This window comes from Desmodus rotundus, chromosome 12 (assembly GCF_022682495.2).
Source record: "Desmodus rotundus isolate HL8 chromosome 12, HLdesRot8A.1, whole genome shotgun sequence".
In the NCBI taxonomy this organism is placed as follows: Eukaryota; Metazoa; Chordata; class Mammalia; order Chiroptera; family Phyllostomidae; genus Desmodus; species Desmodus rotundus.
The window spans coordinates 59,599,392-59,623,343 of record NC_071398.1 but is presented as its reverse complement, the minus strand read 5'-3'; the positions used below and the strand labels follow the sequence as shown (position 1 = coordinate 59,623,343).

Here is a 23,952-nt window from a genome sequence, read left to right as displayed (position 1 = left end):
GGCCGAGGGACAGGCTGCAGGAACATCGGCCTTTTCCTTCCTCTAAGGTCACCTTGGTGCTGGTAGGGGGCTTGTGTTTTCCTTTTGGAGAGAGAGAGACCCAGGCGCTGTGGGAAACGCACGTCTTTCATCCCTGTCCAATCCTCGGAGGTCAGGCGTGCCTGCTGCCCTCGCAGCCTCTGCTTCCCTCACCTGTCCAGACTTCTGCCAAACGCTGTAGCGGTTCTGAACGCCAGCATGCACTGCCTTCTCAGAGCTGTGTGCGCTTTCTTTCCAGCTCAGATGCTGAAAGCTCCCCAGAGGCCCTTGACCTTGGTTTAGGTCACTGGCCTTGTGGTTCTTGTCTGTCAGCCCTTTGCAGCTGCGATGGGCTGTGGGAAGGACTCTAAGACCAGTACAGACATCTCATAGCAGCCTGTACACTGGCATCAGTCATCTTCCTCTAATTACCTGCTGAGTGGACCCCCCCAGCCCGCCCCTCCAGACCTATTTTTCTGTTGCAGTCCTGCTTTCTTGTACCCTGATTCCATTTCTTGTGCCTAAACTTGATCTACAGCGTGAATCCATACATGGTTTTCTGGTCTACCCTAGACCTCTAGGCATCAGCTCTCAAGCTAAGTGTTTGCTCTGCCTGGTGTAAGCCTTCGTGTGCCGGTCCCTTCTCTCTCACTTTGATAAAAGTTTTAGTCATATCAGCTCTGGTGTGGGGACTCTCCTCTCCTCCCCTCTGCCCTCCCATCTCTAGTTCGTGTGTCTGGTCCCCAAACAGTTCTGTGAGTGCCTGCCACACGGCTCTCAGGTCCTGCTCAGGTCTTCCCCTTCTTCACACATTGTCCACGTGGGAGTCCTGTCTCTTCACTGCCACGGCCAGCATATAGAGGGCAGGTGTCTTCCTGACCTCAAAGTCCCCCAAGGCCTAGCATGTGACCACACCACTGGGAAAGTCTGTACTCTTGGTCTGTTTTGTCATAGAAATGTGACTAATGAATATGCCTTTTCCCTTCATAAGTGTATTTAACATTTTAAAGTCTTTGATTTCTGTGAACAGTCATTTTTGGTTTCAGTGAGTGATAGTAGCCTCCATTCATGCCAATTTTAGACTGAAATCCTGCTGGATTTGTATTGGACGTCTGGAGTTTAGTATAAAACAGAGACTTTATGTACGGAGGATGGGATGTCCAGTAAAGTTTTCTTCCTTGATCATCCTTGAAGTTGAAGGGTAAATCCTGAGGAAGCTTGTAGATTACCTTTCAGAGTCCCTCTGGTATCCCCAAAGATGGCTTTGTGGCAGTGTCATCTCCATCTTCCTGGGCTTCTAAAACAGCAAACCTCAGTATTATCAAACGTAATTTAAAATGTGCTGCAAGAGTTAAATTCACCTTGCCACCCCAGCATTCCTGGCTCATGTTATCTTGACCGTTTGAATTATGGTACAGCTTTATTGGACCAGAGAATGAGAAAATACAAATTCTCCAGAATCTCTACCTTGCACGAAGTAGCTAACACAATGGTGTTTAATCCTGAACAGTGAGACAACTCTCTCTCAATCACGTGCTACCAGGAGGATGAACAGTCTATCTTAAAGGAAGAATTGAAGTAAAGCAAGATAACCCAAATTAACTGGAGCTCCATCGTTGGTGGAGAGAGATGGATTCACCGTTGTATTTCCAATGTTAGAAAACAGCCGGCTCACACTAGGCACTCAATGCGTTTGTTGGATGTATGACTACATACATAATAATAATAAGCTTTAATATGCTTATTACATGTCTAATATAAGAAAAGCTTTATTCCCATTGATTCAGGATATAGGGCTGGGTTGGCCATCATTCATTTTGTTCTACCTGTGTGAGGCCTCTGGGTTTTCCATGACACCTTTGTCACTTATGACAGCAACAGCAATAACAGGATTAGTATCTCGTATTTATATGATGCTTTTCATCATTTAGTACATGAAGTGTAGTAGGATGCATGTATGTGTTTTCATTTAATCTTCAGAACAAATTTGAATGATACAGAGACCAGCCAGTGGCAAATCTTCCTCCTCTCTCTCCCGGGCCAGGCCTTCACTTCAGTAGCGGGAATGACAGCCATAACCCTCTGATTGGCGAAGACACTAAAATAGAAAGATATGCCACGTGCCAAAAGCCACACACCAAGTTTGTAACAAATCAAGACCCGCATTACATGCAGCTGGACGTTTTTTCCACTTTAAATTTATCATGGCTTCAACTAACTTTACATTTTACTCAATAATTTCCTTGAGATGTCCCAGAAATTCCATGATAGATGTGTATTTAAAATTACTATAAAGCCAATGTTGAGTGAAATAAAGAAGTGCAATATGTAACAGATAAGAAAATACTATTTTTCAGAGCCAAGCATTATCTTACTTTTATTGGTATTTTGAAAGTATTTATTTCCTGAGATAAAAGACCAGGCATAATTTGGAATATAAAGAATAAGATTTGGATGTGATTTATAAATCTCTCTTTCGTTTTCATTCCTTTTGCAAATCCTTAGGAATAGGTGAAGGTGTCCCTTTGGATCCTTATTTTTCATTTGTTGGTTTTTTGACTTGGTTTTCGAAGGACCTGTTTGGTTTTCTTTTTCATACCTTTTCAAATGTCCAGCAGTATAATTAGTATAGGTTGGTGTTATGGGAACAAGTCGTGAATAAACAAGTAAGGATTTAGGATCATTTATTTACTGAAAGACTGTATGAAAAATGTCTTTCATACTTATCTAGTATCTACTTGGTGGATTCAGTTTCACAATATAGGATATTTTATTTTATTTACTTTTTAAATCCTCACCCAAAGATATGTTTTTATTGATTTTAGAGAGAGAGAGAGGGAGACAGAGGCATCAGTGTGAGGGAGAAACATCTTTTGGCTGCTTTGAACATAGGTGCCCTACTGGGGATCAAACCTGCACCCTAGGCATGTGCCCAGGAATTGAACCCACAACCTTTTGGCATATGGAATGATGCTCCAATCAACGGAGCCTCCCGGTCAGGGCACAATATAGGATAATTAAAAAAATAAATTTTGGGGTTGTATTCTATAATTTTTCATGTTGACAGAAGAAAGGAAAAGACAACACCAAAAACCACCACTTAACAAGACCCTTAAACACTGAATCTTTTTTTTTTTTTTTTTTGCATAATTGGTGGGTTCTTTATTTTTTATTTATTTATTTATTTTTTTAGTTTTTATTGTTATTCAATTACAGTTGTATGCCTTTTCTCCCCATCCCTCCACCCCACCCCAACATTGAATCTTATAGGGAAGTCTAAGTGTGAGGTGTAGAAGATCAATCTTATTTTTATTTTTGGCTAAGACTTTAAATGTGCCTTTTCCAAACTGGAGACTTCAGAAGTGCTTGAGACGTGACAAAACCCATGTGGGTGCACTGTTCTGACATTCTTGGATGTTTAGCTGCTAATTCTAAGAGTGTATGAGTAACCTGACTAGATTGACTCCATTGCCGAGCTCGCTCAGGGATCTGTTCTGCCTCTAGGGGACTGTGTGGGCTTTGTATTCCAGGTACCTTCAGGTCTCTTTGGGGCGCTGGGATTTGCACGTTTATCTGATCTGCCTTCATTTCTACTGGAGAAATGATTTATATACAAGCTAATGTCAAGGTAATAATAGCCTTTTATTTGTTTTAAAATTCTTCTAAATTTTAAGGACTGCTACCGCTAGATCCAGTATTGGAAGTTTTGGCAAAAACATTTGCCTTATCTAGAGATAACTTCCGTATCTTTAGAATGATTAATTCCTACATTTGAAAGCTGTTGGACCAGTCAAAGCTCGGTATCTGACTTAGCGGAGACGGTAGCTGTTTAAATGACGACGTGCAGATGAACTAGGTCCTGTAGAATGGCTTTTTCTGCCCAGAACTTCTGCACTGTGTCCATGGCTCATGGCAAGAAGAGCTAGAAAGGGCAGGAACACAACTGCATTTGTAAGGATGTTGGTGAAGGTATTGACTCTAGTATCACTCCCCGTGCCCCTTTTATGAAAACCCATCAGAAGCTAGAACAATTTATACAACTGTCCTAGAAACGATCCTGTTTCCCCCTCCCTTTGGTGTGAGGAAGTCGAGCACTAAATCTGTAACCACGTTTAACAGTCAGTCAGTTATACGTTGGGGTATAATTGTGTGTGTTAGTCTGTGATTAAGGGATTGTTTGAAATTTATTACTAACGTGAGAAGAGATTGCCTATTTATAATAAAATATGCAAGTCTCTTATTCAAGAATTTGGTTATGTAGCTTTGAGTTGGCTGAGTACTTTTTATCTTCTAAATTTCATTCTTACAGAACCTGAATGTGTCATGCTAGGGTTTCTCTTACACATTTCTGTGCAGCCAAGAGTGAACTTGGAAGGCTTGTGTTTGCTGTCTTAAAAAGAGTCTACTTGCCCGTTGGCCCTTGGAGGGCTGCTGGGGTCCTGGGTTTGGGAATGACCCCTGGGATGCTCAGTGAAGAGGGTATTTGGTGTGCCAAGGGTGCTGCTATTCCTTGTGGAGCCTGCCTAGACTTCTTTTTTAAAAAACTATGTGATGTATGGTGAGCACCCACTTCCCTTCCCAGAGTTATAATGATTGCGACTGATTGCAATGGCAGAGAACACCCATTGTGACCGGCCTTCTTTTATCTGGTCTTCAATGAGGAACCAGGCAAATTAGCAGTGGGAGCTTCAGGAATGCATTTTAGGTGGAGTGGATGGACTACAGAGGCATAGAGTTATGGGTGAGAAGGATATGTTTGGAATTTGTTGGGGGGGGGTCTTTGTACCTGGCGTGTGTATTTTATGAGAGCTTGGGAAAGGAGAGGCCTGCGAGAGGCGGCAAAAACTAGAGCTGAAAACCCTTTGTGGCCACTGTTAGAAGTTTTCACATTATCCCATACATATCCCAGGGGTGTCAAACTCATTTTCACCAGAGGCCACATCATCCTCGAGGATGCCTTCAAAGGGCCGAATGTAATTTTAGGACTGTACAAATGTAATTATCCTTAACTAGGGTCAAGGAGCTTGGCACTGACATTGGGTAGAAACAAGGTGCCGGGCCGGATAAAACAAGGTAGAGGGCTGGATTCGGCCCTCGGGCCTTGTGTTTGCCACCTGAGCTGTAACCAGTAGGGACCAGCAGAAGTCTGAAAGGGAGGGAGTAAGATCATCATGTTTTTATTTTTTGAAGGTAATTCTGGGAACAGTATAGAAGATGGCCATAATTAGGGAGCGAAAGTAGGAGATATAATAGTTAAGCTGGGAGATATTGAGGGCTTGGATTAGGCACTGAGAAGAGAGAATGGACCTGAGTCTTTGAGGAGGTATTTTCAAGGCTGAATGAACAGAAATTGGTCAGTGTTGGGGAGGGAAAATTGGAGCAGAGGAGGGTCCAGAGAAAATGAATATGTAGAGGGTTTGGGGACGAGGGAAAAGTTCATTGTAACTCTCTTGAGCTTCTAGGTTGGAAGATGCAGTGGGTGGTGATGGATTGAAATCAGAATCAGCTACGTTAGGACAGGTGTGGAGATAAGATTTGTGTGCCTGGGGAGCAGTAGGGGATACAGAGCTGGAGAAGGGAGAAGCCCTTCAGGCCAGGACGAGGGGTGGGGTCCTTGGCTCTGGGCCAGCCACAGAGCAGGTGAAAAGAAGAGACCATCTGAGGAGACAGGTGAAGCGACAAGGAGCCCTAGCACGTCAGCATACCTTGCCTTGTAAATACGTGATTGACCCATTAATTGTATGAATAATGGGCCCTATATGAAGCAAAAGAAATGGGAACATTTTATTGGGAAATCTGCAGGATTCCTTCCAAGTTCTCCTAAGTACACTGTCATACATCAAAGCAGGTCACTCAAATGCAATTCTTTATGTGTAGCTGCCTGACCCAGCAACTGGGTTAACCAATGTGTGATCCTCCGTTTGAATTGACAGTAAACCCAACCCCTTAATCAGTCTCTCTGTATCCACTCTTGCTTCACTATGGAGATTCTCTACATAGTAGCTACAAAGGGTTTTTTTTCTATCTTTTTGGAGGGAGTCAACTAAACGTGATGTCAGCCCCTGTCTAGGACCTCACCTGTTTTCCTGGCCCCAGCCAGCCTCTCTCTCATCATCTCTTATCTCTCGTCTTTGTGATTGGGCTCCAGCCAATGGACCCTTTCAGTTCCTGCCTTACGCCCCGAGTGTATGGTGCGTGTTTAATAAGCATGAAGTGAATGAATGGCCGTTGCAGGTTTGTGAGAAGCAGAGGTGAGAAAGCACATGAAGAGCCTATTAACGTGGCCCGCGCATTAGCAGTGTGCCATAAATGCCACTTGTGGTAGTTTTTGTCTGCGTGTTGGCCTATGTATAATTCCAATGTTTCTCTGTCCTCTTCTGTTCCGATCCGCCCGTCCACTCTTCCCGTCCGGCCACCTCACTGTCTTTGGTTTTGCGTCTCCCCAGGCAACAGGCCATGTGTGTTGGCATCTTTCTTCCGTTGGTACTTGATGTGACTTCAGTAATTCCTGGACTTTTTCACACCTGTCCTCTCCTGAGTAGCCCCAGTTCTTATTGTGCTGAAATAATTATGTATGGCTTCAGTCCCAGGGACACCGAGCATAAAACAACCTTCCAAATGGGAACCCTCTGGGGCCTCAGTCCCAAGACTCCTAAGGCACTCTCGCCACTCAGAAAGCTCTAGCTGGAGAACATCGCGAATGTGTGGGTTTGGTTGGAATCAGCAATTCCTGAATGATAGCCAGTACTTATGGAACACCAGCTCCTGGCCAGGCAGCGTCCTCAGCACTTCACATGCATTACCTCACTCTGTGAGTCTGATTTGATTAGTATTCCTGGTTTCCACTTACCGACTTGCCCGAGGTCACACTGCGAGTGGTTTGGAAGTTCGGACCGAAGCCCAGGTGGAATTTCAGACCCCTGCCCTCAGCTCCGCTTTCATATTCCACTGCGCCCCAGGAGCAACTCAGGGTCAGAGAGTTAACTTTCATTCTCCAGTGTTTGATTGTAAATTTTAAAAATGATATGCAGTTCTGGTTTCTAAAGCCTTTCACTGGTTCCTCCCCACGGTTCTGCTCGGGTCGTATTTCCCTGGTGGCAACTACTGTTAACACTGTTTTCAGAATTATTTTCTTTATTATAAGACTTTCTTTTTTGACCTCGCAATTTGATTCTCCTCTCAGCTTTTTGTCTTCTGAAAAGTCAACTTATTCCTAGTTAGTTGGCGAGAGTGTAAAATACAAATGGTCCAAGGTCAACTTGAGCTGACCCTAAGAGAAGGTTGTCCCACCTCTGTCCCAGGCAGGTTTCTAAAAATAACAAAATTCTTACCTGTTTGGGACCAATTGACATGAGTGTCAGCCTGAAGAAGACCTACTTACAGTCCAACACTCCAGGCTGATGAATTCTGCAAGTCCCCAGGACCCACACTGTTACTTGACGATCCAGCTATGACGGTGTCGCCTTGACACACACAGGACAATGAACAGCCCTCTGGGGTTGAGGAAATGGGGTTGGATGCTCTTCTCAATGCCTGGCTTTATGGACTCGAGCATCCTGTGTTTTCTGAACAATGTGAAGGAAGTTTTGTTTCCATATTTCTATCTTTTCTCTACCCTTCCCTTCGTGAAGGAGAACACTCTGATTTTTAATCAGTGACCCAGAAGCACCCTGCGGAAATAAATGGCTGTGCCTTTCTGCTTGCATGGGGATATTTTCCTCATGGGGGAGGGCGCCAAGGGCGTAGGGCAGAGATCCCAGCCGGGGATGTGCTTGATCTGTTTGAGTACACTCACGTTCAGCCCGTGGATTGGCCGGCTGGCCTCTCCAACCCGACGCCTCTCTGCCTGTCACTCCCAATTGCCTTGGCGAATGCATCTCCGTGAGGCCTGTCCTGGTCCTGTGGAACATGATGCCCGGTTGCCTGCCTGGGCTCCATGTATCCTGCAAAAGGGGCATCCGCACCCATCGGTTGCTCAGACTTTTCCTGCAATCCCTCAAACCGCTCGTAACGTCTCGGAGAGCATTGCCCTAGCTTTCTGGGTGCACCTCTGATTTAACTTACCCTTTTCTCATTTTGCTGCTTTCTTCTGTGACATGGGCACATTATAAATATATAAAAATCCTCTAGAAGCGGCTGAACTTCGCTGTTTCAATGCACCTACTAGACACCCACATCTAGTGACATTAAGGTGACTAACGTATAGCTTCAGGGATGAGAAGCGCACGCCTGGGTTGGAGTTCTCCACTCGGCCGTTTTCTTGACATTCGTGTGAGCCTGTGTGTCCAGGCTCATATGCTGGCGGCGCTACCAGTGCCGGCCGCACAGCCAGGACTGGAGCGAAGGCTCAACATAACAGTGAGTGACATGTGGTCGTCACAGTGTCAGCACAGAGAAAATGCGCCTTGAGTGTCAGTTGGCAGCATGCTTAATGTATTTTTGTATATGTGCATAATGCAAATAAAATAAAAAACATAAGTGACAAGTTCACTTTATGTAGTTTTTATTTGCATTGCAAGGAGAGCAAACTGTGAGGGAGGAAGTATTCAGTGATCAGACTGGTGCTTTGTTCCTGCACTTTTCACGAAGTTACTTTATTCACGTTCATAGGTCACTATCGCACGCACGTTAGAGATGGGACCCAGGAAAGCTGACCCACCTCCCCGCCCTGCCGCCCTGGGCAGCTAGTCCGCATTTCAGCGATGTGGCGAGGGCAAAGAGTGGTCCCGCAGCGCGACGCTCCAGCAGGTCCTGTGTTTTTCCTGGCAGGTTGACTCAGGGGGCTATTCTCCAGGGACACTCGCTCTGAGGTAGACCAGGTGGCTTAAATCCTCGTGGTTGCTGGCTCTGACACCAGGAGATTTTGGTGCATGTTTCGAGGCAGACCACACTTCTGGCTTTGAGAAAGCGTTGCCTATGTAATAGCTTGTGCGCTTGAATCAGATCTGCACCCAGTGGAATGTTGGTGCACTTTGTTTTGGATGACGGGGCTGCCTCTTTGTGACCCTGTCTTCAGGAAGCTCCTTTGTTCCTCTTTGTAGATCTAACATACGACCGGACCATGCCGACTCCAACTGCCACGAGTTTAAGATGCACACCTTTACCCGGGTGACCTCCTGCAAGGCCTGCCACATGCTCCTCAGGTGAGAGTCAGGGGCCTGGCGCTCAGTGCCAGGGAGTGGGCGGACTGCTGAGTGACCCAGACTTTTCTAACGTCCCAGCAAACGTTCCGAAGCGGGGAGGTTGTCTTCATTGCTTGGGCCCCCCAGGGCTTTCCTTGGCCTTGAACCTGGACAGGTTCTCCAGACCCCAGGGAGGTCCCCTTCCAGTGCCAGGAGGACTTGGCATGTAGCCCTGTGCGCCCTTGTTTTCCCGTCTTGCACTCATGATTTCGTCGAGGCGGAACTGAGCCCCTTTTAACCCCCTTCTCTCTCTCTCATTTTACCTCGCAGGGGCACATTTTATCAAGGCTACCTGTGTGTTAAGTGTGGCGCGAGGGCACACAAGGAGTGTTTGGGAAGAGTAGACAACTGTGGCAGAGTTAATTCTGCTGGTAAGTCACGTTTGTCCTTGTGATTCTGCTTTATTAGGACGTAAAACTTGCTAAACACAACGGAGGCCTAATTAACTCTTCGTATGTGTTTACTGGGGCGAGCACGCTCTGCACCGGTCATTTTTAAGCACAGGTAGAAAATTGTTGAGATTCACATGATTTTTCTACCTACCTGGCAGGTGGAAACTTCAAGAGGAGCTGGGGAGGTTGCATGCCCCCCACTTCCCCCCCGCCCCCCGCCCCGATCTCACGAACACTGTATGGGTACCGCCAAAACAGATGGAGTAACAAAATCCAGACAAAAAAATGTTTCGTCATTTGTCTTCAGTCCCTGAACTTCTCCCTTATTCTCTTAAATATCCAGCTCAGAAATGCTGATGATGCCGGAAGTAAACACCATGCAGACTAATTCATGAATTAACGAACTGAATACATTGCCATTTCCCGGCATTTAACGAAGAACACAGAGTCTTTGGGTTTTGTGTCAACGTTTTCCCCTTGGTCTTTAAAAATAACGCCCCGTGATGGTTGCATGAGCTGGCTTCTGAGCTGTTGGCCATTACCCATTCAGTAGCCTTTCGCCTCTCTCTCCTCCTCTTGGGCTCTCTTCCTTCTCTTTCTTTCCTGGCCGCTTTCTTCTTTCTCTTTCTTCTTCTTTGTCTTTGTCCTTTATCCCCTGAGTTTCTCTGTGTTTTATCAATCAGACCTTTCAAAATCAGCACCACTTTTTGAAGAGAAGAAAGGGGCTTTTAGCAGCTTCAGTTCAAAAGGGAGTCACGTCAACCTTTGAGTTTCCCAAAGGAAAAGGTGGACATTGAATTATTTTGGATAATCTGAAGGAAAGGGAGCCAGAGAATAAAAGCTCATTTCAGGGCTGGCTTCAGAAAAGGTGTGAATCCTATTAGAGAGCCGAGATCACAGCAGGCTCCTCTCCCTTTGCTCCCTCAGCGGACATTTCTCGGGGCCCCGGGAGCCGTTCTCTGTGCGAGTTGGGCAGATGCCCAGAAAAAGGTCCGACGTTAGCAGAATGCCTGCACTGTGCCTGCCCCCTCCCTCCCCCCGACCCCGGGGGCCTCTGAGGGCCCAGGGTGCTTCTGCAACTTTCTCAAGGCCGGTCAAGTACAGGAGACGAGATTAGCGCCCACTCATGTTTCTGAAGGTCACAAAAACAGTCTACGAAGTTGTAAACTATGGAAGAAATACTATGTAGCATTATCGTTATTATTTGTTTACCCAACACAATTGATCCCTTAAACGTCATTGCTCATTTGCATGGGCCCCACCCTTTCATGTCTTTGAGGACAATTCATGTTATTTGCCCACAGAGGCTAATAACGTGGCTCTATGAACTCCGCAGCCCTGTTTTATGAGTTTCGGTCTGGGAGACCATCAAGGGTTCCGTGATCGCATCGGTCCGCGTGGTTCCCTTCCACAGGGACTGGTGTGGGTGAGTCCAGCAGAGGCGTGTGAAACTGTGACTGCGCTGTTTGCTGGTTACCCGAGTTTGTGGAAGTTAATTCAACGTTCCGAGCTCTCATTTAGTCATCGGTAAAATGCGAATTAGAGGATTCTTGTGGGAGTCACGTGAAATAATGCTGATGTGTAGCATGATGTGTAGCACAGAGCCTGGGTGTACTTGGGGCCCAGTATTTGAATCCAAGGTGTTGCGTTCAGAAGTCATTTTTCCCCTGTAATTTTCTTGTTGTTTTGGGGATGTAGAGCTAACGTGGATAAAAAAATTAGCGAGCACCGAACTTTGCAGTGAGACACAAGAGTGACATTTAAAGGATGTTAAAGTTTTAACTTTTATGTTAAAAAAAAGGTCAGTTCGAAACCGTTGGGATTACTGGTCTCATCAGATACACGAGTGGTGCGTTTCCAGTGCCAGGGCCTCTGTCCTCCGCCGAGCAGCTTTGCGCAGGGCGGGAGCCGGCAGGCAGCGGTGGGGACGCCAGCCTACACTGCAGGCTGGTCTGGTTTCAGCCTGGCTCCACAGCTAACCTGCAGGGGGACTTTGGAGCCAGTTACTTAACCTTTCTTCCCTTCTCAAACAAGGAATAATAATAGCAACTAGTCTTTAAAAGTTTTTTTTTTTAAATAAATATGTATGAAGTGTCAGGTACTGTTCTAAGTACTCTCTACGGCTGTTCACTCATTGAGTCCTAGAAAAGTCCCATGAGGTTTTGTTGCGTTTCTTCTGTTACAGATGAGAAACTGAAGGAAAGAGACATAAGTAGCTTGTCTCAGATGTTTCATCACTAGAACAAAGATTCAACTCTAGAAGGCCCCAGTCCTGAGTCAGTTCCCACGCCCTGGGCTGTGCTGCTGGGCTGTGCATTAGCTGGGGTGTTGCGTGCCCAGTGTGCGCAATGCACACGCCTAACCCCGCGAGACAACCTAGCAGAATCATGTGCTTGGTTTTCTCTAGGAAAAGGAGAGATTTTCTAATAGATTTTTTTTTTAAGCAATAACACTTTTGAATTTAGTTAAGTAAGTAGCCACCAACTGTGTTTGGGTTTAAATGTTTTGAAGTGAGAGAAATTCGGGCGTCCCTGGGGTGTCGTGCTTTCCCTCTCCCCAGGGACTGTCTCTGAGCTGGGAGACTTAGACCCCCTCAGCTCTGGGTCCTCTTGTGTGCAGATGAGGAAACCACGTCATAAAAATACGGAGATAAGATAACTGAGAAGGAGACTGTTGGTGCTCTGCAGATTCTAGGTAATGTTTCCTTACCCGGGTGCCATTCACTAAAAGGTAGCATCATTTTCTAAACTGTGTTCTACAATGTTATTTAATTTATTTAAAGGCAGGAGAAAGGGTTTTTTAAACCTCTGGCTGAATTTACATCTTGGAGTTTTAAACGTAATTCCCTCGCTCTCTTGACTCTCGCTGCCCTGCATCCCCATGTTGTCCTCCGCGGTCCAGTTTGCACATCTGTGTCCTAATCTCGTTCCCCCTTTCTTCTCTTTCTGTCTTGTTCTGCTCGAGATTTTTAAGAGACCGATGGCCCTGAGTGCTCACTGTCAGCAAATTCGTGGTGTGAAGGAGGAAGAACCTGCCCAGGGTGCTTCCCTTTTTGGCCATCAGATTAGGATTTGCTGGGAGCCCTGGAAAGAAAGGAGCCTTCTCCTCAGGGTGCAGGGGCATCGCTCTCACAGCCTGTCCACAGCCCGCTCTCCCACACTCCCGGACAGGTGCCCCCTGCAATGTGGGGCTCAGGGCATCCTCTCCTCAAATGTGCCCTTCCCTTTCCTGGTGGAGGTTGCAGCTCTGTGTAGAGTGTGGGTTTGAGCTTGGGCTGATGTGAGTGTGGTAAGATTGGTTGTATCTTGAGGTCATGGGCAAGCTAGACTTCATGGGCCATTTCCCATCCTGCGGAGAATCCCATCACTGGCTCACGTGCTCAGTCCTCCATTTGGGCTTCCAGGAACGGGGTGCGGCAGGAGCTCAGCAGGGTAGGTTTTCACGACTAGCACGATATTTGGAAGATCATGCCGGTGTGTGCACCAGAAGCAGAAGGTCTGCGGGAGGGGGTACGGGTGCGGTTGCATCTATACCGAGCCCAGAGCTTGGCTGGATGTCAGCTGAGCGGAGGAGAAACATGCCTGCATCCCTGGCTGGCACTTTAAGGATGAATGATGGAACACTGAGGAGACCTTTCCCATTCCCTTCTGGGAGTTGTGCAAGGAAAGGTTCATGCTCTGAGCACGGCCATCAGGCCTTTCCCGCCTGGGTTAGGGCACCTCAGTTAGGGTAGGAAGTGGCAGGAAAGTGAACAAGCTGATGGAACACCTGATGACAAAAATACCTTTATTTCTGGAGAAATCTGTCCCCTGACCCAGCGAATCCATTTGTAAAATTCTTGCTCGACTCTTCCTGTCACCTCCCCTTGAAATGTACTTTCTTTTCTCCCCGAAGTTCCAAGATCTCACTCTTCCTTTTCTTCCTCTTCTCCCAGCTCTTGGCCAATCACATAACCTCCCTTGACCACCCAACGCTGGTCTGATTTAAATTGTTCTCTAATCCGTTTCTATGTAGGTTTTATGTATTTGCCAAAGTTAGGCTGTGTTGGGTGTCTAAGAAACCCCCCGCAATCCCAGGGGCTCTAACACATAGCAGTTTATTTCTCACGTACCCACAGTGCTGTGGGTTCCTGGCCCTCTGGGGTTGCCCCCTTCTAAGTAAGGGCTTGGGGAATCAGTCTGTGACACTGCCATTTCAACACGTGGCCTCAAGGGTTGCAGCTCTTAAGACCCATGGACTGGAAGGGAGCAATGCCATTTTGTTAGCTCACAGCCCATTGGTTAAAACCAGTCATGTGATGTCAACTGAATGGCAAGGGACGTGGGGCGTTGGAGTGGGACGCATGGACAGTGTGTGGTGAGCCCTGGCGTCTCTGCCACTTCTCCTGCCCTCCAGGAGTTGAGAGGCTCCTTCACGGCAGGGAATGTGTCCAAAGTCAGGGTGCATCATACCACGTAGCTAATCCCCCCCACCCTTAGGAGTGTTTCAGCCCTGCTTAACCCTTGATAGTGTTGGATGGGGCCGCATACGAACCATGAAGCATTTCAAGAGCTCCGAGGCACGTCTTTTTGTGGAAGTTAAGCCTTCTTTGGATGTTTTCTTCTCTGGCTTCAGAAACCTTTCATAGTTCATGCTCTGTATCCCCTAAATTTATCCAGTCTTCATTCATCCTTGAAATAATAATTACTTGGCAAAAATGCCATGCATTTCTGAAGGAAGGAAGCGATTCATTCTCATTAATATCTGACTGTGACGGATTATGGACTCAAGTACATGAGAAGTATGAAAAAAAAGGTATTTTAATTATTTTTTTTATATTTATAAGACAAACTGTGCAGCTGGGAAACACATGTGAAGGTTGGGTGATCAGCGTATGTCTTCATATTTGAATATTTGCATGGCCATAAACAGCAGGCTGTTCGACTCTTTTCCACTGAACTTGAGTAGACTCCCTCACGTTCACCGTGGCAACCTCAGTGACCAACACGCAGGCGGACTTGGAAGTGTGCTGCCCCAACTTCCCCGCTTAGTAACGTCTACGAATGAACTCCACTGTATGAGACTTCTCTGAGCAAGTCACTGCAAAGCTGATGTGATTGTGGAGTGGCATTTCTTTCCCCCAGTATCCCCCCCGTGAAGGCCTCATCTGCGACTGCCCCCCCGGGGACATTTGTGTCTCCCCTCCTATAACATGTGGCTAAAAACCCTTCGGTCCCTGTCTTGCCCTGGCATTGATCAATATAACTGGCTCTGCATCCCCTCGGTTTAAACAAAGGAAGCAACACTGCCAGGCAGATATTGCTGGAGCAGGCGATGTTGGTTTAATGCACCTTTCCTGTTAGTGCAGATGCAAGCTCCAGCTGTTCTAATATTTAACCGAAGCAGAGCCCCACCTGCTTCTCTGTGTAATCACTCCGTTATCTAGGCCAGCTGCCGCTCCGGCCACTCCGGATTGGAAAGAAGTAGTCTTGGGATCCTAAAGATTTAACCCTGCAAGTTTGCTGCCTAGAACCTGCCCTCCAAGTTGGCATCTGAAACAGCTCTTTTATAAACAGTGTTGCAGTATTTTAACATGAGCTAAGCAACTCAGATCGAATTTTATTTCAGCCTTCTACCACTGGGCGCTTTGTGACATTAGTTTTCTGTGAACTGCGGCTTGATCATCGGTTACATAACCCAGACCTGGCATTGGCTCTGCTTCATGTCACTTAAACCCCTTTACAGAGGTCAGTCCTCTTTTCTAACTTAGCGAGACAATTTCCTACTTGAGGATCATTATCATTCCTTCCATTTAACTATTTGGGTCAGTTGAATGATCTATTAATAATTTTTAAAGTGAACTGGGAGCTATTATATGGTTGGATTCCTGTTAGAGCTTCTGAAAAGACTTGGAATCAAAGCCTCTTCCCACATATTATTTATAGTTTTCTTTCTTTTTTCTTTTCTTCAAAATGTTGCTGTAGATCTGAGTGGTGAACTTAAAGGTCAGAGGGCCTCCCAAACCGGGTCAGTCCCCCTGTCTTCTAGTTTTCATGTTTGACAAAAATAGCATGTTTTAGCTATGAAGACAACTGGCAATGACATTCCTGTGGCCCCTTTTGAGACCAGTGGTTGTACTGGATATAGATTCGTTTAAGCTTAAGGAGTAGAACTTCGGGTGAGAGACAGCAAATTTCGTAATAATGTATGCTCCGAGTCACTTGCATTGGACAAACACCTACAATAGGACTGGGGTTTTATTTACACCATGAATGATATGAGGTGAGTCTCAAGCCCCAGTGAAGACCGTTCCTCTCACACAAATGTGCATGGGGAGCCCCGAGCTGGCACCAGAGGTGGAGCTCTGCAAAGCCCGGTGCCTCTGCCATGCTGCTTCTCTGAGTCACGTTCAACCAGTCGGGACAGGATGAAAGAATGAGAGGTGTAAACCCCTGGAGGGCCTGCGAGTCACCATCTAGAAAGAGTCCTGAGAGGGGTAGGACATGTTACAGTTTGATCTGTAGGAGCCTGAGAAATAGGCTGCAGGGTAAAGACTAGTGACAGATTAGAATCTTTTGGAAAACTTGCAGAATTGACTTACTGCCCTAAGGCAGTTCCCAGAAGAGGCAGCCAGCGTTGGAGACCTTTTCTTCAGGTCTCAGCCCCAACTTTCCTGGCTGGTCCGAATTCAGCTGAAGCGGGTACGTGGGTTATCGGCCCTCAGTGCCTTAGTCCCCATGCGGAGCTGTGACTTGAAGAGGTTTCTAGAGATCTAAGGGCCCACCATCGTAGCTGTGGGCACAAACCGGGAGGTGAAGGGTGGGCTGGCAGACTGGAGAATCAGAGCGACGTTTCCACAGTATCCTTCACCCAAAGAGGTTTTTATTCTGCTTTCCCAGCCACCCTGAGCTTTTGCTCTGAAAATGGGTGAAACAGCGTTGCAGCTGAGTTTTCCTCTCTCCCTCTCACCCCTGCTATTTTAGTTGAAGTTAACACGCCGTTGCTTCGACATGATTATCAGCATCTAGATTATGTCTGTTGAATAGCAAGGCCTTTAGAGCGACTAGAAGAGTGTAAGGAAAGGGCCTGGCTGAGCATTCCTGAATTCAGAGCAGATTCAGAGAGTTATTTCCTGCCCGTTGGCTTCTGCCCTATCTCCCAAAAATTTACAGAATGCTCCTCTGAAATATGACTCAATAGAAGGTCTGACTTTCAAAAGCCCTTATTCATGTTCTGCCCAGCCTGAGCAGATCAGAGTGTGAACGGCCGCAGGCCAGTCCAGGGAAGAAATGAGCCCCTTCCCCAGGTGGCAGAGTGCAGGCCATGAGGACAGGGACTGGTGGTGAGGGACAGGTCTCCCCAGTGAAGGACTCTGGTCCTTAGAGGTGGCATTGCACCCAGCCCATGGCCATTTTTCCATTTTCCTCAGTGGGTTACACGGAGGAGGCTTTGCATAGAGCAGTTCTTCGCACATCCAGTGACAGCGATAAGGAGAGTGACTCGCTTGATGTGACCCTGCAAAGGGACAGCAAGAAGCGGGTGCAGGGAAGGAGGAGCGTTGAGCAGGGTGGTCAGCCGAGCCCAGCCTGTTCCCACGTGTGCCTGCTGTGCCCCCATATCCTCCTGACTTCTGTGGCAGAGGCTCACTTGTGCAGGTGGCTGGCCAGCAGGCACTTAACCCAACGCAACAAGATACGGAGAGCTGTAAGCGAGGGTCTTTCTCTTCCTGGCCCCGTTTTCAGAGTAAAGAGGTGTGGGTGTCTGCACAGCTCGGTGCCATCTGGGAGGCCATTGTTTCCTCATCCTGAGGACCTCCCAGGGGCCCCTCATGGAGCACGGTGTGACAGCTACTGCCACCTGGGTTAGCATCAGTTTTATGCCAAAAAAATAATACATTCAAAACATAATATAAAAGTCCTACTTCCCCAAGACGTAGAAACCCTTCCATGCAGGGCCCCCCAAAATGACACTTTTGAATGGAAAAGAGGGTGCACACTCAGGTGTGGACACCGAACCACAAAGGTCTGGGGTTCTCCAGTGTGAGAGGCCTTCTAGAAGTAGCCCAGTCTCCCCAGTCTCCGCAGATGGCCCACCGCTGTGTGGTGCGTCCCGCAATTTCTGAGTCCAGGTTGGGCTCCCTCTAACTCACTGCTTGGAGAAGAAAGTAGTTTAGGGCTGTTCCTGCATGTAGGTCTTTTTGGTCAAACCAGTGAGACAGGAATTACAACCCAAGTGCAGCTGGCCTGGGTTCTAAGTCTGGCGCAGTATCCAGCCAGGTGGTGCTGGTAGAGAGACCCTGTCCCCAAACTAATCCTCTCAGGCAGCCTTTCTTCTGCAAGCCTGCCTATTTCCAGAGGGTGCGGGGGGCAGAAGTGAGAGTTTCCTCTCTGGGGATACTCCTTAGCAGGGGCAGACTGCGGTTACGGGCCTGACGACTATCTTTGAAGCGAGGGGGCAGGGGTTGGAAGTTCACAAGGCAGGCAGCTTAGCTTTTCTCAGAAAGGTGACTTTTTGCCTATAAGGTTCCATTTCCATTAATCAGGAGTAGTCCTTAAAATCCACACGAAACAAAACAATACCTGTCCCCCGCCTTCCTGTGCAGCGGGGTCTGCGGCAGCCAGTCAGGTGTTCCCAGGGGCGGTTTCCCCTTGCACTCTGCTAGGTGGGGCTTCTTGGAACCTCTGCTTGGGGTTCCCATAGGCCAAGAGAGCTCACATTTTGGCTTGCCCCTTTTCTCCTGATTCCCACCCCCCCCGCCCCCGGTGTCCTTTTCTCTTTTCAGATCCTTCTTTAGAGGATCATTTTGGATGGGCAAAGTATAGGCATGGTCTCAAAATGATGAAGTGTTTTTCTTGACAGTGTAGAGAAGTTGTAACATGTATAGGTGCTCCTGGGTATGAGGGAAGGAGCAAGAAGAGTACCCACTGGGTGTTCCATGTGCAGCTGCACCTCTAATTACAGGGCAGCCCCTTTACCTTTCTGCCACGTCACTCACCTGAAGAGCCCTGGGCTCTTTATGCCTGTTAGTCATTTTCAGGAACTGAAATGTCACAGAGATTGTTGTTTCTGTGCAGAGACAGGTAAGCTGAGGAGAAGGGGAAAACCTGCATTGGGATCCAATTCTCTGTTTTCATTTCCACCTTTAAATGGAAATGTATTCCCCCCAAAATTAAAAACAAGAGCTATAGCCCTAGCCACAGTATTGCCGCATAGCTCATTGCTGCCTAGCCCCTTAGCTCAGTTGGTTAGAACGTCATCCCCAAATGCCAGAGTTGTGGGTTGGATCCCCAGTCAGGGCACATCCAAGAATCAATGAATGCATGAATAAGCGAGACAACAAATAGATGCCCCCCGCTCCCTCCTCTTCCCTTCCTCTCTCTTTCTAAAATCAATCAATAAAAATTAAAAGCTATAGCCACTTAATGAAAAAAAATACATGCAATAATTTTATGTGTTCTATTTGCAATTGTTACAAATAGTCAATGTAACAATACCTTTGTAACTTGGTGTGTTGAGGGTCTTAAAACCTGCTGTGTTGAAAGAAAGTGCCCACCTAGCTCTCTCTAATGCACATAAATTTAGGGCCAGCCACTGTTTCAAGGAGCTTTCTGCGGTTGGATTCACATTGCTTGATAAACAATTGAAAAAGTTGAGCATAACTGAGAAGGCATTTAGAACTATGAGTCACTTTCCTGACAAGCCAATAAGGCAAGAGAGCCGGCGTTGCAAAACAATTACTAGCCCAGCCGGAGGGGCCCTGGAAATGTGTTACAGGTATTAGTTACGAAAGCAAAGCAGTCAGGTTTGACCGCGCCACACAGAACCAGCAGAGGCTGCTACCCAAACCAGAGCACCTGACACTGACCATGCCAATTTTTACGTTCGTTTCAGAACCGGGGATGCTCAAAGCGCCGGAGGTAAGATCAACATTTCACCTTTTCTATAGAACTTTTGCCTTTCAGGTTGTGTGCTCACTTCGGCGGGTTTGAGCTTCTAGAATGGTAAATGTGCCTTTGAAAAATGGGTGGGAACAGAGACAGAGTGAGCAACCAAGTGCTTGGGAATTGAAGGCACAGGTTTAATCGGAGGGATTTTCGGTCACCAGCTGGGGATCTTAAGTAGAGGGGAAAATGTGGACATTTAGTTCAAGCTTAGTGTGTGAAATGGAACTTTCAGACTCTCATTATTCAGGTACATTTCAAATAAATACTGCGGCAGTCTTGTGGTGTGAGCATGGGGACGCATTTCCCTAGTTCTCTGCGACAGAATCCCACAAAGCCCTGAGGCTTGTAAACGCCAGGGTCTGAGGCACGTCCTTGGAAGGCGTGGCTTTGATCCTGTTTGTACAGAAGGATGGTGGCCCTCATCCCAGGAAGCTGGCAGGCCTGCTGCAGTCAGGAAACGTGTTTCTGCCCAGCATTTGCTAGCCCTGAAAAAAAAAGTTCTAAGGTTGCTCCTCTAAGGATGTGGTTTTATGTTCCCAGTGCTTTACACTCGAACACAAACATGGTTTGTATCGTGTCTTATTGGTCAAATGCAGATCAGATAAATCACACTGAATCTTAGGTCTAATGGCTTAGAAGTATGTGGTCCCTGTTACCACTTAGAATAAAGCTATTTTTTAAAAAATAAGAAAGAATGAAAAATAGGACCAATTCCAGGCAGCCATGGCCTTGGCCTTCGACCAAAAGTAACACATTTCTTACCCGACCTCCCCAGAATAATGTCATAGCAAAGGACATTAAATATAAAATATGTTTGATGTTATGTGAACCTAAGGTACAGCTATCCAAGGATTTCAGAATGAAAGAATGACAAGATCATTCTACGCCACATTATTTTAACTCAACTATAGCTCACGAGGAGGGGTATAATATTAGTGTGCTTTGAATAGACTGGCATTTATTTAGTTGGTAAAAGTAATGAAAAGCACAGCCAGATGTCAACTAAGAGGTAAGTTTTTCCTACATTTTTTGCACGAGCCCATACTTTTTTGATGTGGGATTTCAGAAGTGTGATAGGAGGAAATTCGTATGCACCTCTTCAATGAATCAGCTTGACTGTATTTTAGAATCCAGATCAAAAGAATGTATAACAAGGTAAAAATAATTAAAAAATAGGCAGCACAAGTTTTTCTAGGGCTGAGATAAATCAGTATAGAATTTCTTTTAGTGTGTAGTCGACAGGTAAGATTTTCCATCAGGACCATGGGACACACGTTCCAGGGAGCTTCTTGGAAAGCAGCTCGCTTTCGTGCACTCCCGTGCGGTTGCTGGGTCACCGAGACAGCTTGCTTTGCAGAGCTGCGAGCTTTAACTCGGTGTTGCTTCACATGTATCCTATTAAATACAGACATTATTTTTTTCCAGGGAAGATGATTTCACTTCATTTTATTTAAGTATGTGCAGTGGGTGTATTTACAGAAAGAAAGTGTGCTAATGAGAAGGGGGTAATAATTTTCACATGATCCTAAATAATTCTCCCCAGGCATTTTTGTATTCTTAGAAGTTACACGTAAGCCTATCGTGAAAGGAATTAATTTTCACATTGATTTTTAAAAATGTAGCATCAGTGTTTTGGTGACTTTTGACTGTGATGGTGTAATCTTTATTTAATGTGTGATTCTGCTAATAATCTCTGCTTGAGCTCAGTGTGAGGGGGACTCATAGCAGATGGGCAGTAGGAAGTGTCTTTCACGGCACGTTCCCCACGGACTTTCGCTCTGCAGACAGACGCTGTTAGGATGCTCAGGAGTTCTCCCAGAGCGAAGTGAGGAAGACCTTCTGGAAGCTCTGTACTTCTTATCTCCCCCTGTCTCCTGAAGACCTTTTCCTCTACGTACAGTTCGAGTCCTATTCTCTTCCCCTTTCAAAGGCCAAGGTGGTGAACTTTTTATTTTTCATGTTACAGTTCAGTGTCAAGGTAGGTCAGCGCTCAGTGGCCACAGGACCCGTAGGTGCCCCTGAACCACCCCTGGGAGGCTCACCTCACCCCCATTCCAGAGTGGACCTTCAGCAGCCAGCGCTGGCTCTGGGAAGCAAGGTTCTCACTGAATATCCATTTCATACAATCTTCTTTCCATCTGTTCCTCCCCTTGGGTGTTCCCCCTTCTAATCAGGTAGAGGGCCCAAAGCCAGTGCCATAGAACAAATGAACCTTTGCTTGTTTTGTTGGTAAAATTGACAGAGAGAATTAGCTTTGTCCCCAAAAAGGCAAGAAGAAAGTTTCTTAGGCAATCAAGGTATGTCTTTCAGAGGAAGACAAGGCAATAGGTAATGAACTGAGAAGTAAAATTAGGTTCCTCGGTTGTCCATACCCCCGCTCCCCACCCCAGTTCTAATTAAATCAAAGGAGACGGAGAAGGTCCTGAAGACTGAGTCTCCCATCTCAGGGGGCTGTAACTGGGGGCTCCCGGAAATGCCCAGGAGGTGCGCCCAACGGTCCTGCTGGGGGCAGGCTCCCGTCTAGCTCTGTCCCAGGCTGTTGAGAATTTAGAGAGGGGAGGAGAGTATGTTTAAATATGCTCTGCCAAACATTTCCAAATTGTTTATAATATACTTTTTAAGTGCTTTTAAAGTCTAATTTATCTCAAACTCTCCAAATCTACTTGGTCTAAGTAGCTGAAATGCCCTCCTTTTTTTAAAAAAAAGATTTATTTATTTACTTTTAGAGAGAGGGGAAGGGAGGGAGAGAGAGAGGGAGAGAAATATCAATGTGTGGTTGCCTCTCACACGCCCCCTACTGGGGACCTGGCCGGCAACCCAGGCATGTGCCCTGACTGGGAATCGAACTGGCGACCCTTTGATTCACAGGCCGGCACTCAGTCCACTGAGCCACACCAGCCAGGGCCTTGTTTGTTAGTTTTTTGTTTGTTTTTTTAATTCACCAGATTACGGCTTGTCCCACTGCCCACTCTTGCTGCATAGACGTTTCTACTCTCAGGGTCACTGATTTTCAATGACTTTGGAGAAAGAAGCTAAAACATAAGCAGTAGGGCAATAACTTAGTAGAAGAATTTGTCCTTTATGTGAATGTAAACATGCAAGATACCATAGAGTTAATCATGACAATAATAATAATAGTAAGCTATCACTGAATAATCCTTACTATGTGTCAGGAACTGTTCCAAGCACTAAACATAAATAACTCATTTAGTTCTCCCCACAAACACTATGGTAGGTGCCGTTATTACCCCAGATGGCGATATTATCTCCATTGGAAACTGGGGATCCAAACAGGCACAGAGACATTAACTAGTTCACGATCAAACAGCTGCTGTGACGGTTTGCATTTGAACTTGGGCAGTCTGATTCTAGAATTCACACTCTTAATTACTTCACCATGTGCCTGATTTCAATCCTAACTCCTAAGGTAATGAGGAGTTGCTCTTGAACCTGTGTTCTTTTTTTACATTTTAAGTTTATAGATTTTCTTTTACTTTATTTTTATTGTTGGCACTATTACAGATGTCCCCGTCCCCATGGCCCGGCCCTTTGCCCACCTCTATCCACCCAGCCCCCACCGCCCTTCCCTCAGGCCACCACCACACTGTCGTCGGTGCCCATGGGCCATGCGTCCACGTTCTTCACCAGTTCCGGGATTCCAGGAGTGAGGCCCAAAGGCCGAATTCCTTTTTGCCTCCCCGGCAGTTTGACAGTAGGTGTTGTGACATCAGTAGAAGGACAGCTTCTCTTGTACATTGGGAAGGTGGAGGGCTGTACAGGGAGGAAATGACCACAAGATACCCATCCCTTACATAGGAAAGGTGGGCAGTTGTGTTCATTGTCCTTTCTATAGACAGCTCCACAACTTTGAATAAAATTTCAGGGAGAAAGTGTTTTTCTTTGAAGGCAGTTTCCTTCCAAGTTATCATATGTGACTGGTCACTCACCTGTGTCTCCTTTAGTGCCTGGGCCCCCAAGAGGCCAGAACTGCCTAGTCCTCTCACGCACAGCAGCTCTCTTTATAACCCGTCCTTCCAGTTCCGCTGGCGTCTTATTCACCACGCCGAGTTAATGGTCCTGTTGGCCTTTTTACAAATCCATTTGGGAAGTAGTTGGGTGAAAGACAGAAGTTATATTTCAAGGATTTCTCCCATTTGCTTTCACCTGAGAATCCTGAATGCCTGCTTAACGTGGCTTCGAGGCCCTTGGGAATCCGCAAGGCCCCATTTTACCCATTTAACTTGCGAAAGGAAACGGCGGGAGGAACCCGAAGAAAAACCCATGGTGAGCGCAGGCGGAGCACAGCCGTGAGCTCTCTGAACCGAGCCGAGTCTCTACTCGCAGGCGCTGCTCCAGCTCGCGTGGGAAGAAAATCGCTATTGCAAAAATCTGAATTACATATACGGTCGTTACTGAATCATATGGTGCGCATTCCAT

General features: G+C 46.6%; 1 protein-coding gene across 2 annotated transcripts in view; it reads left to right on the top strand.

Moving 5' to 3' along the window:
- VAV3 (vav guanine nucleotide exchange factor 3) overlaps positions 1–23,952 on the top strand; it is a 273,882-nt gene that overhangs the window by 171,197 nt on the left and 78,733 nt on the right. For both annotated transcript variants that reach the window (XM_024570427.4, XM_045203367.3), the window contains 3 exons: positions 9,060–9,161; positions 9,471–9,571; positions 19,463–19,488. In XM_024570427.4, coding sequence (XP_024426195.2) covers positions 9,060–9,161; positions 9,471–9,571; positions 19,463–19,488 — 229 coding nt within the window. The remainder of the gene's footprint in view (positions 1–9,059; positions 9,162–9,470; positions 9,572–19,462; positions 19,489–23,952) is intronic.